Source organism: Macrotis lagotis, chromosome X (assembly GCF_037893015.1).
Source record: "Macrotis lagotis isolate mMagLag1 chromosome X, bilby.v1.9.chrom.fasta, whole genome shotgun sequence".
Lineage (NCBI taxonomy): Eukaryota > Metazoa > Chordata > Mammalia > Peramelemorphia > Peramelidae > Macrotis > Macrotis lagotis.
The window spans coordinates 153,614,499-153,628,881 of record NC_133666.1 but is presented as its reverse complement, the minus strand read 5'-3'; the positions used below and the strand labels follow the sequence as shown (position 1 = coordinate 153,628,881).

Here is a 14,383-nt window from a genome sequence, read left to right as displayed (position 1 = left end):
TCTGAGAAATCTCTAAGATTGAGCCTGGTCTAAGTAAACCAATGGATTACAACTCCATTACCAAAATGTCACAAATTCCAGACAAATCTACAAATTTGTTACTCTCTCACCCTCCTTCTACAGGACTTACCCCATTGGCCTTCCTCTCAGTTTTTCTGATTCACTCTTTCCCTGATATCTATAGATTTGTAAACTCCTTGAGGGCAGAGGAAGTTGTTTCATTTTTTTGTCTTTGAATCCTGAGAGCCTAGAATAGCACACACTGAATGATTTTTCATTTTTTTTTAATGGGGGGGAACCTCTTGATCTTACTTGTCTCTTTTCCCCCATATCTCACTTCTCCAACTGATCTGGATCTATAACTCTAATGAAACTGCCCTCTCAAAAATCACTTCCAAATTAGAATCTAAAGGCCCTTTTTTTTAGTTGTCATTCTTTTTGCTCCTTCTGAAGCAGTATTTAATAATGCTGAATACCACCCTCTCTATCTGTGAACAAATGTTTAGCTATTTAAAAGATACAAACTATTTTACTACAAGACTTATAGAATCGCGAATTCATCCAAGGTTTGATTTAATCAAGACAGTGTCATTTATAAATACCTTCTTGAAGATCTCACTAGTATGAATGACTGATTATTCACTCTTACTTCTAATACTGTTCTTCTATTAATTGTTTCCTATTTATCCTGCATATAGCTTACTTTGTATATATTTGTCTGCATGTTGTCTCCCCCATTAGACTTTAAGTTACTGGAAGTGACTGTCTTTTGTCTCTTTTTGTATGCATTGTATTTAACAAATTGCCTGGCACTTAGTAGGTGCTTAATAAATGTTCATTGGTTGATTGATTGACTGGGGAAAGGAGGAGAGTATGTGTATTAACAATCTGAAGAGTAAAATCTAGCTCTGCTTGAGTGGAAGTCACAGAAATAAAAAGAGAACATCAAATGAGAGAGGGGACAATTCACAAAATATTATTCTAAGAGAGTTAAGAGAACAAAGGAAATAAACAGCATTTATAGATGCAAGAACACTTCCAATAGATAAGCACTAGAATAACAGATTCCATATTACAATTGTGACTCCAAGGGCCATATACATGTTGAATGTTCCAGAGCAAGAAATAGAGAGTTGGTTGTTAAAAAAGCTTTATCAGCATAAAAGATACTGAAATAAGGCCAGGCAAAGATGTCAACTGGGGCTTGACTTCATCTTCAATAAGTCTATCCTAACTAAATGTGTCACAATATTAAGAGACCCCCTGTTTTCCAAAGTTAAGACCCAGTAAGCAAGCTGTGCTCTGAACTTGGCTAACAAAAAAATCCTTTGCACTAACCCTCTGGCAAAATTGCATGAATAAAATTGCTTTGACCTGCACCAAGTGTTCTCTGAGCTCAAACAAGCTCTGAATAAGCTCAGACAAGTACCTATGTTCCAGTCATGAAGCCCTACTATGATTCAAACTTGTCTCATTGGTGCTATTACCTCTCACTTGTTAGAGCCACATTTCACTATGTAACCATTTGGTTTAAGTTTTGAGATCTTCCTATCTTGCCTCCAGTTCCCCAACCTAGGAGACAAACATGTGTCTAATTTGCCTTTTTTGCTTTGCTAGCAACATGTTTGCTCTATTCATTTTGTGTATTTATACTAATATATTGTTTCCTTCAGCATACTAATATATTGTTTCCCTCAATTTGAAATTAAACTTCTGCATGATTCCTGACTCTTGTCTCTAGACTGCTCTATTCAGCTCCAACCATCCATTGGTTAGAGGCTGGTTCAGTTCAGTTAACACTTTTATAAAAAGTTTATGTTTTCTAAGTGATAAAATGGATAGAGTCTTGGCCTGGAGTCAGGGTGTCTCAAGTTCAAATATGGTCTCAGATACTTGCTAATTGTGGGACTCTGGACAAATTATTATCTCCATTTTACAGTTGAGGGAACTGGGAGAAACAGACAAACTGAGACAAACCGTTTGTCTCAGTTCCTTCAACTGTAAAATGGAGATAGTAATAGCACCTCCCTCCCTGGGCTATTATGACGAACACAATTGTAAATGCATAGCACAGTGCCTGCGGTATAACAAGCACTATATAAATGTTAGTTATTATTATCAGCAGAAGAGAAACTGAGGTGGAGGTGAAGGAATGGGGAAGAGCAAGTAGGGTCTGACTAGTCTATTCCAACTAGATTTCATATGGAAGTAAAGATTACGAATGTAGATTGCAATGAGTTTCAGAACAGCATCTTAATTGACCAGTATTTTTCAATCTTTTTTATAGTAGATGTTTGAGGATACCTTTAAAGCTAATGGAACTTGGACTTGGTGATTTGAGTGTTAAAAAAAAAGCAACAACACCTGAGATAATATAACAGGATAAGCTTGAGACTCCCTAAGGAGGTTGATATAAACAGGAAAATGGGTCACTATGAAGCTGGTATGTCCAGACAATTCACTTCTCATGGGAGAGCAATGACTAGAACTAATTCCAGCCTCTTCAAGATTCCAGATGGATTACTTCAGACAAGTTGAAACTCAGTATCTATAACCTTTGACCATTCTAGATTGAAATCAGAAAATAAAAGTGTCAGTGAGCATTAACTTTAGAGCATTAATTTTTCAACCTCTAGATTAGATCCCGAAGTAGTCTACCTTGGAGATGCCCTAATAGTAGAAAAGTAGAAAGACATTAAAGCTGAAAATATTGTACAAGTACAAGAAATATAGGCATGTTCCTTCTTCATGAGTGGAATGTAGGATGTACCCAATAAGAAATTCAAAGAATTTAGTTACAGTGTCTGCCACACACTAAATACATAACAAACAGTTGTTATAATAACTATCACTGAGAAATTCAAAGATTATGTACATAGAGCAGAAGTCCAAGCATGTACTGATGATAATACACAGACATATTTGACCAGTGCCAAGTTGTAGAGATGGGTAGGAGAACTGGTCAATTATTTCAGCATGTATCACAGGGCTGGAAAAAATAATTTGCATAGAGATGTTTTGTCCAGATTGACAGGACATCAGAGCTGTATTAATGCCAGAAGGAGGCTGGAGAGCTATTTAGGAAACCCAATGACCTAGAATATATCTGATATTGCTACTAGGCCAATACCTCAAAGAGATCAAAGACAAAGGCAAACCATTTTTGTTTTGGGGGGTTCTTTTGTAACAATCCAAAACTGAAAACTAACACCTGTAAGGAATGGCTAATGACCAAACCCTAGATTAATTTGTTACGGGTGAAGCAGAAGAAATAGTTACACTTAGATTCAAGTGACAACACTAGAATTTGGCTAAGCAAAATTTTCTTTGCATGTAATTGCATATTTCATGTTGTCTGTTAATTACTAAATTTTACTATTTTATTGTTTGACTGCATACTTTATTGTGTTCAAATTATAGCAACATGTTTGCTCTATTCATTTTTTGTATTTATACTAATATATAAAGTTAGACTTTTTCATATAGGTCTATTGTTATTTTCTAGCTAACTACCATTTCTTTGTTAGTTATGTTTAGCTTGATTATTTATGGTTAATTGCAGAATACTCTCTCTCTCTCATAGATATATATATATATATATATATATATATATATATATATGAGTATGTATTTTGGGGTTTTTCATGTTTGTCTGAATGTAATTTAGAACATTTGTCACTGAAGTTACCTTCGGGTGGTCTCTATAACCAGTATAGTCAAAAAGTGTTTATTTTTTGTTTTCAATGACAATGTTGGTTATCAGGGACACAGGGGACACTTGTTTTTAAAGCATTACATAGTTTTGCAATTGAAGTTTTATTCCAGGTTCCAAAATATTTCAATGTATTATTTTACTCTTAATTTAATTCTCTAATGAAACCAAATTGTACTTGCTTCTGTTCCTCAAACAACTAAAATATATATATTAAAAAAAAAAACCCAGGGAGCAGCTAGTTGGTGCAGTGGACAGAGCACCAGCCCTGGAGTCAGGAGTACCTGAGTTCAAATCCAGCCTCAGACACTTCATAATTACCTAGCTGTGTGGCCTTAGGCGAGCCACTTAACCCCATTGCCTTGCAAAAATCTAAAAAAACAAAACAGGAATTTATGACATAACACCTTTTGCTCCTCACACAACTAAAATATTAAAACATGTACAGGAATTTAAGTCATAACACCTGTGATGTTAAAGCAATTAAAACATGTACAGGAATTTAAGTCATAACACCTGTGATGTTAAGCAAACTAGATTTATGCTGAAAACTTTTTTCTGGATCGAAATCAGAGTCGTTTCCTTTTATTTTGCACTGTCAAAAACTTGTTTGCAAACTCTGTCCAATTGTTGCATGGTATATCTTTCAATGAAAAAGAATTTTGAAACATTCATCCGATAAATTGATGAAACTGTAACTACCAATTAACATTAAAAATCCTCATGATAGGTAAGGACTTTTTGAAAATGATGCATATTTAATCACATTGCTCGAGCAAAAAGATTTTTTGCAACAGTTTTAAGTTATTTTTTCAAGATTTCTATTTTCATCCTTTTTATTTTATATTTTATTCATAATCTAATTGTATAATGACAGTGCATGATTGTAAATCGTTTATAATTATCCATAAGTCTAATTAAAATGAACGTTTCACAATGTATGCATGTACATGGGTTCGTATTCTTGGAGGGTAGAGGGCTCGAAAAGGTTCTCTTAAAAATAACCAGGAGACTACATTACATCATTACCGCTTCCAGGCCCCCAGCACAGCCTGAGATTGAAACCCAGGAAGCGGTTCGTTAGGGCATCCGCACCGCCCCTACCGGCCTCAACGGCTGCCCTCGCCTCTAACGTCCCACCGCGCACGCGCACGCAGAGCGAAGCGCAAACGGCGACTACAAAGCGGAACTTCCCCAACATCTAGCCCCGCCTTATTCCTCCCCGTTCCCACTTAACCGACGAGCTCCTCCTAGTCCAACCCCTGACCCTAGTCCGGTGTGCGTCATAGCTCCTCCCGCCCCCTGCACACCGCTTCCCTACGGGCCTGCTAATTTCACAACAGGCCTCTGATTGGTCAGTCGTGAGGAGCGGATGAGGAAATGAGCCTCCGGGGTTGGGCAAAGCCGGGGGGCAGAGCAGTGGGTTCCACCCCTTCCGGAGAGCGCGCGTGATGAGTGGTTGCCGCTCGCGTCCAATCAACGCCCGGTTATTGGATTCAAATCAAGACCCCTGGGGGCAGGGAGCTGCTAGCAGTTAGTTGGAGCTCCCGCCGCCGCCGCCTCGGCTCCCCGGCTGCGCCCCGGCTGCGCCCCCGCTGCGCCCCCGCTGCGCCCCCGCTGCTCCCGCTTGTCGCCGGCGGAGCTCCGAGCCACCCTGCGCCGCCGTCAGCATGGCCCACAAGCAGATCTACTACTCGGACAAGTACTTCGACGAGCACTACGAGTACCGGTGAGGAGGCTCTCTGGGGCGGGGGGCGGGAGCCTGGGGGCCGGCTTGGAGGGGCCTCCCCACGCCGCCCCCTCGGCTTCCCTCCTTTGTGTGGAGGCGCCGCTCCCGCGTGCCGGGCCCGGCCTGGGCGACGGGCTGGGGACGCCCCGGGCCCGAGACGGGAGCCTTGTGCCTCGGGGGAGACGGGGCCTGGGCTCCGCTTGGGCTGGAGAGGCGGAAGCCGGAGCCTTGAAACCCTGAGCGCCGATGCGAGTCCCTCTTAATCTTGGGTATCAAACCGGCCCCCACGTCACGCCCCTCTCGGGAATGTCGCATTTAGGGCTAGGTTTAGGCAGGAAGAGAACCTGGAGGGAATAGAACGCACTCGTTTTACAAACTGAGAAACTGAGGCCCAGAGGCGAGTTGCAGCCGGGCTCATTGAACCCTCCTGAATGGATGAGGTTCTGGTGGGGGAGGGGTGTCTCTCAGTCCTGAACAATGGAAGCTTCTTTTAAGACGATAAAAACACTTTGGTGCAATGGTTAGGACCCTGGAGGTAGAAAAACCAGTCCAGCCCCTCCATCAGACGGGGCTTGGATCCTAGAACACTTTGAGACGCTTTTTTCTCCTTTTTTTACAATGAGGGAGTCGGATTCCCATTCGTTAATCGATTTTCCTAATTTCTGAATTAAGCTATGGCTGTTTTGGCTTCAACTTCAGTTTTAGAGTGACTTTTTGTCTTCACCCACACTAAAGGTATTCCAGCTAAGCCTTGAGTTTAATAGGGGTTTCGTTTATGTTTTGTCTGCATTCGTTTTTTTAAATAGTCCACCAGCTTTTATAGAGAACCTCCTTCAAAGAGCCAGCCTCCTTCCAGAAACTTCTTAGAAGTAAGATGGGGTTCCCCAGAGGCCTTCCATCTATTTATATCCAAGTTTAGATGTTTGAAGAGGGTTTGGGAACTGAAGGCATTGGAGAAGTTCTCAGGTAAAAAGTGGCTCTTGGAGCCTTTAAGGAAACTCAGGATTCCGAGGTTATGAAGACAAAGGTCCAGATGAGAAGGAAAATCCACAATCTCCCCATCCAACCAGAAAACAAAAAAAAAAAAAAATCCTGTGCTTTGCATTTCGTGAGTTGCTAATAGAAGGGAGCTCAGAAAGCTTAATTAGTGACCAGTTCACAAACCCACAACTAGAGTGGAAGAATTCACAGCCATGCTAAGCTTAGATAACTTTGCATTTTTCACCTTCACAGCTATCTCAGATAAATCAATCCACCTAAGCATTTATTAAAGCAGATTTACTCTTTAGAGACCTGTCTGACATCTTGTCTGAAGAATAGCTATTTTAAAATTTTCTGAGTTAAAAGGATATATTAAAGACTTAAGTTGATAGCTATGTTCTTGTGGTTGTTGACTTGTATTTTAATTGCCAGGAACTGGTGAACCTTTAGCCTTTAATATCGGTAGACAGCAATATAATGACCTGTTGATAAGAAGTAATTTAATCAAGATCTTTACTTTTTGAGCCACACCAGTAATTTCATTGGTGTAGAGAACTACCTAGCCAAGGACATTTCTACAAAGGCAGATTAGTGACTAGCAACTGAATTTTAGAGGGTTAAGGTAAATTTAAATCACTTACCTAAAGGAACTTTATATCTTTACATGATAAATATAACAATAGGTCAGTAATATTGCTGTATTTAAGTTCCATATCACTCCCTGTGAATTAGAATTTAGATCTTAAATTGGTGGAAACTGCCTTGTGTATTTTGTAAACTTGTCCACATAGTACTTAGGGTACTTTTTGAATTTTGCACATGCATGCAACTGTCAAGGCCACAAATATACATGCAAAGACCTCTTGAAAATATTTAATAACATTATTCTTCTGTTAAATTAGCATTAGGTAACTCTAAACTAATAGGTTCATGACCCAGTATAAAACTTAACATTAATCAGATATTCTTATTGATGAACTATTTAGGAAGTATCTGAGTTTGGCATTTCTGCATACATGTACATAGATATTTGTAAAGTTTTTTACTAATGCATCAGTGATTGTATGTAGACTACAATTTAGCCCCAAATTTTTGAGGAAATAGCTAGTGAAATTTAATATCTGTTTTAGTTTTGTCCCTATTAATCAGACTTTTTGTTAAGTACCTACTATGTCCTGGGCAAGATGACTTCCAAGCAAAGGGATTTAACTATTGACACCTAAGGACTGGGTAACATACCATAGACATTGCAAAGCATTTGTGCTTCTCAGTTGTTAGAAATAGTTCTTATTCCTTTAACTTAGTTAAGTAAATGAGTTAACAAAATTGGTCAGGGAGCTCAAACATAGGATTGTAGATTTTAAATTGTAAAGTCCACTGGGGATTATCAATGTTTACTTTATTTATAATGTTGTTAAAGTAAGATAATCCTTTTGGAAGAATGGTTTAAGAAGCCAGTCAAAACATTCTGTGGAAATTGGAACCACCTCTTAAAAGTCCACCCTGAATTTTGCATTTGGAGAAACTGACATTATAAAAGATTAACTTAAGACTTTATTTTATCCTAGAGTAAGTGAAAAGTAATCATGGCTGTCTATGACTAGACAGAGGAAGTACCTAAGGGAATGTACTCTTCAGGAAAACACTACTGGTTCTAAAAGTGGCAACAAAGAGTGAACAGCAGAGGGAAAGTGTGGTTTGTTTAAAAGTATTTTACTTTGATTAACTGTTCTAGGAGCTGTTTACCTATATTTATTGGTGGATTACAAAAACAGGGATTGAGCCTGATCATCCACTGTACTGGGATACTTTGCCAACTGTGTAAATCTTAAAGACTAGTCCTTCACTTAGAAGAATTGCAAAAGAAAAAGGGGTTGAAAAATAATGGGTAATATAAGAGGAAAGTTTTCTCCACATGGTCATGCCCTTCTCATCCCATTAATTCTGAACCCCTGGTTGTCATCATTCAACCCCATTTTTCTACCCCACCCTTCACTATTTTCTCTATTATTCCCAACTCCTCTCTCTTTCTGACCCCCCTCCCCCCATCCACTTTAAACCTCTTGAGCTCTGGAATGCCTGCTCCATGAGCAACAAACTTTGGTCTTAATTTTTTCCTTTTGCAACTTCATCAATCTCCTGGCTCTCACTGAAAATCTGGCTTCTTCCTCTTGATGACAAAACCTAACCTGGTCAACCCTTAACCACCCAGCATTCTCAGTTATTCTGCTGACCAGTGGAAGTTAGGGGAATTGGAATTCTCCTTGGATACCTGGATACCATTTCAAGGCAGTTCCTCTACCACCATCATTCAGTGTCTCATTTGAGATTTAACAAAATCTGGTGTCAGCCTATTAAAATTCTGGTTACTTCTGTCTGCTAACCTCCAAAACACCTTTTCCCCAGAGAGTCCAGGGCCTTGATGCATCTTTCTTTCTTCTCCAGCCCTAAACTAGCCATCAGCATTTCAGACTATCTCATCTATTTATAGAGGTGGCCATATTCTTGTTCTTACTGTTATTATACAGTCTGTGTTCTTGAACTCTGAAATTCCCTATCTGATCACTCTTTCACACCATTTCTTCCTTTCCCATGCAACTCTAAGACCTGTTTTCACCATGATCCTCAATCTTTCCATTCATTTCTTTCCTAGACCTTCACCTCTTACACTAGTCTTCTGTCCCTTTTTCCTTTCACTAATCTTGGTCCTCTCCAGCCAAGCCTCAGTGTGGTCACTTAGTCATTATAGACAATTTTGGAGCATTAATATACCAGTCTGTGATTTAATTTCTCAGTTGCTTGTTGAATTCGATGATGTATAATTACTTATTAAATAACCTGTTCAGGATACTGTGTATATTGTTTTAATATAGATTTATTTTAATATAGATTTATTATGTACTTAGTCTTATGAGACAGGAAAGTATGGCGGAATTCTATTACTTTCCCTAGTCTCAGCTGTCTTTCAGATGATATGAGAGCATGTGTGTGCGCATATGTAAAAAAAATAGGCCCAGAGAAGGAAAGTAAATTGCCCAAAATCAGTTAAAGTAGGATGGGGGCAGCTAGGTGGTGTAGTAGTAGATAGAGCACTGGCCCTGGAGTCAGGAGGACCTGAGTTCAAATTTGACCTCAGATACTTAATAATTGCCTAGCTGTGTGACCTTGGGCAAGTCAATTAACCATTGCCTTAAATAAATAAAAAAATTTGAAAAAGATAGGATCTAAACCCAAATCAATTTACTCCATATTCAATCCTTTCTTAACATCATTACTAATATTTTGTTTTTAAAAGTTTATATAGGAAGAACACATTCCTGTTTATAACCCCTTCACAAACCTTCTGCATATACAAAGTTGGGGGGGGGGTCTTAAATTAATCATTTCAGCCTTTGCTTAAAGACAGTGGGGCAACTACTTCCACTTTTGGATAGCATCAAAGTTTTTCCTTGAGCCTAAATTTTCTTTTGTAACTTGTCCCTATTATTTCTAGTTCTCTTCTGTGGGACCAAGTGAATTAAATCTAATTCAGGTAACACCTATCACCTATATCATGTCCTCTTCGTATTTGAATCTTCTGCCTAAACACTCCAGTTTTCCAGTTCCTTTAACTTATCTGAACTGCCATGATCTTGAGCACCTTTGGAAACTTTCCAGTGTTTAAGGTTTCTTGAAGTACAATTAGCAGCAATTAGTAGTACAGTAGATAGAGCAGGACTTTGGAGTAAAGAGACAACCTGAACTCAGATCCAGCCTCCAAGATGCTATATGACCCTGGATGAGTCACTTACTTGTTTCCTGTAAGCTGGGAATAAATAGCACCTAAGGGTAGGGTCGTTGTGATGATCAAATATAATATTTGTAAAATACTTAGCACTGTGTCTGTTACATTAGTAGGTTCTATGTAAATGCTTATTTCCACTTTTATACTTTCCTTAATTCCATAGAAAGTATTTCTAGCTTTCTAGCAATTCTTCAGACTTCTTTTTGTGAAGTTGATTATTTGAATCCACATTTTAAGATTTTTCTATTTGTTCATTTTTAAATATTAGATTAAATCCTGTGTCCCAACAAATCAAGTTCCTTTTATTTATTTATTTGCAAGGCAAATGGGGTTAAGTGGCTTGCCCAAGGCCACACAGCTAGGTAATTAAGTGTCTGAGGCTGGATTTAAACTCAGGGACTCCTGACTCCAGGGCCAGTGCTCTATCCACTGCGCCACCTAGCTGCCCCCAAGTTCCTTTTAGTATGGGATCTTAATTTTTGGCCTCAAATATGCTGGCTGTCCATCCTGAATTCAGTGTCATAGTCTGCTAATGCTACTTAAACCTTTAATCCAGGTCATGGATTTAGAAAAAAAATATTAGACAGCATGACAGCCGAGAACAAACCCAAGTCCCTGGGGCATTCATTTGGATATCATGTTAACATTAATGATTCCCTTGGGTCTAGTTATTCAATTTTACTATCATTTGGCTTCATGTCTTCGTGTTTTAGAATTGAGAGGCATCATGGAACAATAGGAAGATCACTGAATTGGAATAAGAATTTGATTCAGAACCCATTTTTACTATTTACCATCTATCTGATCGATACACTTAATTTATTTGGACCTAAATTTCTTTACATATAAAATGAGAACCAAACACTTCTGGGCTTCCTTTTAATTCTTATTTATAATCCTATGTTCTTAATTATAGATTGTTAATGAAGATATGAAGAAATCTTGCAGTCCTATCTCAAAGATCCTATGAATTGTCAATTGTCATAACCTGAATTATTTGAATTATACTTCTTTAAAATACTTGGAATCACATACAAGAGACCTGAATTTTGCTTTTTGTTCTTTTGTTTAGCAAATCTGTGACTTTGGGTTAAATTCATTTGACTTTTGGGCATTAGCTACCCTATTCATGAAGCATCTGACTTAAAGAGAAAATCATTATTTCATGTACTTTTAATTTTTCTTTCAATAGGCATGTTATGTTACCTAGAGAACTTTCCAAACAAGTACCAAAAACCCATCTGATGTCTGAAGAGGAATGGAGGAGACTTGGTGTTCAGCAGAGTCTTGGGTGGGTTCATTATATGATTCATGAACCAGGTATGTTTAACATTGAAATATAGACTTCAAATTCTTAGTTTTGCTTAGCAGTCAGCATTTCTAATCAACTAGGATAACAATGGATACATTTATGTGGCACTTTACATTTTTTAAAGAATTATTTTGTATTTGTTTTTTTCATATCTCCTAGTTACATAGGTCCTTTATTAATTAATAATTATTAATGGGTCCTAAAAATAATTTGACTTTTCATTCTATCCACACTTTTCTATGTCACCCATATTCTTATAATAAAGATGATGATGATGATGATGATCAAAAGTTGACTATTCTTCCTATCTGTTTTAACAATAATTTTGTTGTATTTTTTCCCCATAGAACCACATATTCTGCTCTTTAGAAGACCTCTTCCAAAAGAACAACAAAAATGAAGTTTATTTGGGTTCTTCACTTAAATTTTTTTTTCAAACTATGTATATGTGTATATATGGTAGTATTCAGTGAATACTTGAAAAAAATGTACAAATCATTCATCCATACCTGTGCATGAGCTGTATTCTTCACAGCAACAGAGCTCAGTTAAATGCCACTTCAAGTAGGCTGCTTTACAATGTTTAAGATACAATTTTTCTCTAGTCAATTTTCTCTTTAATATAAGTGCCTATTTGACTTCTCCTTGAATTACATTTGTTTAATAAAGTTCTTGTGTTACATGTATGTCTGAGTACTTGGTAATTGGGGTAGGTGTTTATGTTCAAATTTTCCACTGTTAATTTATGAATATAATGTACAGTTTTTTCCAATTGTTTTAGAAAATAAAATCCAAGGAAATAAACTTCAAAAACTGTAGAAAAAAGTTAAATGAATGTTAATCTGCATGGTACAGTAGAAATCACATTAATTTGAAAAATTGCTAATAAAACTGGAAGGTCACATAGGCTAGTTTTTTTCTGAAAGCCAGTGAAACAGTCCTCTAGTCTGAATTGGCTCAATTAAACACAAAACCCAACACAGAATAAAGGTTTCTCAGGATTGATGAACTTCTGTGGGAATTTTGTGACTGAGCTGGCTGCTATGACACATGGAGGGAGGCAGGGGTCTAGAGGGCAAGTTGTCTCCTGTTGAATCTGCATCTTTAATAATTATTCTTTCCTTGCTATTGTTAAGTAAACTTTTGTTAAATATTAAATGGCCTTCAAAGTGTCTCTTTTCATCCCATTCCCACACATGAACTAAACTGACTTGAGTTATGCTTTACCTAGAACATTTAGGAGACTGGTACAGACCATATAATAACATTGTAGATAAAAGAGCATGCTGCAGCTAATGAAAACTATGGATCTTATAATTGCAATAAGGCATTTCCCCTGCATTGACTTGTAATTTAGCCCATTCTAAAAAGAACATATGCACTGTCACAACATTTGTGTTAACCAAGGTTGTTAAAAGCTGGATCACCATAAGGAAAAGGAAAGTAAACTGGGAACCTAGTACCTAGATAACCAATAGGAGTTAGCCCTTAACGCTTTATAAAGATTGCCATGAAAGCAAGGGGTAATACTGATGAGAGGGGAACATTAGTCTTGACCAAATAAATCCCATAGAAAATTTAGTCATGATTAAGAGCTATAAAGAAAGAAGATAGGAAATGTGGAGCTATTAAACCTAATTTTATTTTTTTTAAAACTAACTTTAAAGATTGAGTGGACTAAAGAATGACAGTGAGATAATATATCAAAAGCTATGGGATGCAACAAAAGCTGTACTCGGGAAAATTTGTTTAAATGCTTAGATCAATAAGATCAGTATGGATATACAATTTAAGAACAAATTTAAAATCTCCAACAAAACACAATTGAAATCCTAAAAATTAAAGATGAGATTAACAATTGAATGTATGAAAATCTTTGAATTAATAAAACTAGGAATTTATTTTTTAAAAAATGGTTAATAAAAATTTTAGAATCAAATCACAAGTATTAAAAGTGAATAAAGATGAAATCAAAAGCAATGTATTTTGTCTAATATCTAAATAAATTTAACAAGTGAAATTAAGAATATTTACAAAAAGATTTAATTTCCTAGATTAACAAAAGAGGAAAATGGAATATCTGAATAAGCCTATTTTAGACAAAAAGATTTAGGCTGTGAATGAGTTTCCTAAGTAAAAACATCAGGGATGGATTTTCAAGAAATTCTACAAGCATTTAAATTCCAATATTAAATTATTTTGAATATGAAAAGAAGGAATTTGACCAAGCTTTCTTTCTGAAACAAATAGGATACTGATTCCTAAAACCAAGAAGAGTAAAAACAAAAATTCATTAGTGAATATGGATGCAAAAATCCTAAATCAAATAGTAGCTAAGAGACTATAAAATATAAAAATTATATACCTTGTGATCAAATGGGATAAATATCAGGAATATAGGTTTAACATGAGGAAAACAAAATTGATATCAATAACAAAGGTAACAAAATAGATGCAGAAAAAAAGGATTTTGAAACTACAACTATTAAAAACATTTGAAAGTAGAGGTATAAAATGGATTTTTCCTTAAAATGATAAAAATCACCGAACTAAAACATCAGCAAAAAATAACTTAAAATGGGAATAAATTAGTCTTCCCAATAAAAAGTGGAACAAGGATGCTCATCACCAATATTCAACATTGAATTGAAAATCCTAGCAATAGCAATAAGAGAAGAAAAAAATTGATGGAATCAGAATAGACAACTAAGGTAACAATAAAGCTCTTCTTGTAGGTGATAGGATATACTTGAAAAATTCTAAAAGTTCAATTAAAAAACTAGTTGCAACAATGAATAGTTTTAGCAAAATGGTGTGAAAGTAAGTCAGCATTTTTAGCTATTTTATATATATACACACATATAT

General features: G+C 36.7%; 1 protein-coding gene across 1 annotated transcript; it reads left to right on the top strand.

The window, feature by feature from the left end:
* Window positions 1-5,319: 5,319 nt before the first annotated feature.
* LOC141499722 (cyclin-dependent kinases regulatory subunit 2) lies at window positions 5,320-12,676 on the top strand. The gene is made up of 3 exons (XM_074202394.1): window positions 5,320-5,441; window positions 11,399-11,526; window positions 11,866-12,676. Exons 1-3 carry the CDS (start codon window positions 5,383-5,385, stop codon window positions 11,916-11,918), a joined length of 240 nt encoding a protein of 79 aa, XP_074058495.1. The 5' UTR covers window positions 5,320-5,382; the 3' UTR covers window positions 11,919-12,676.
* The last annotated feature ends 1,707 nt before the right edge of the window (window positions 12,677-14,383 follow it).

Bases quoted from the DNA above. Each gene is read 5' to 3' on its own strand.
- LOC141499722 (XM_074202394.1), top strand. From the start codon at position 5,383: ATGGCCCACAAGCAGATCTACTACTCGGACAAGTACTTCGACGAGCAC. The intron at 5,442-11,398 runs GTGAGGAGGCTC...TTCTTTCAATAG, and splicing joins GACGAGCACTACGAGTACCG to GCATGTTATGTTACCTAGAG. The intron at 11,527-11,865 runs GTATGTTTAACA...TTTTCCCCATAG, and splicing joins TTATATGATTCATGAACCAG to AACCACATATTCTGCTCTTT.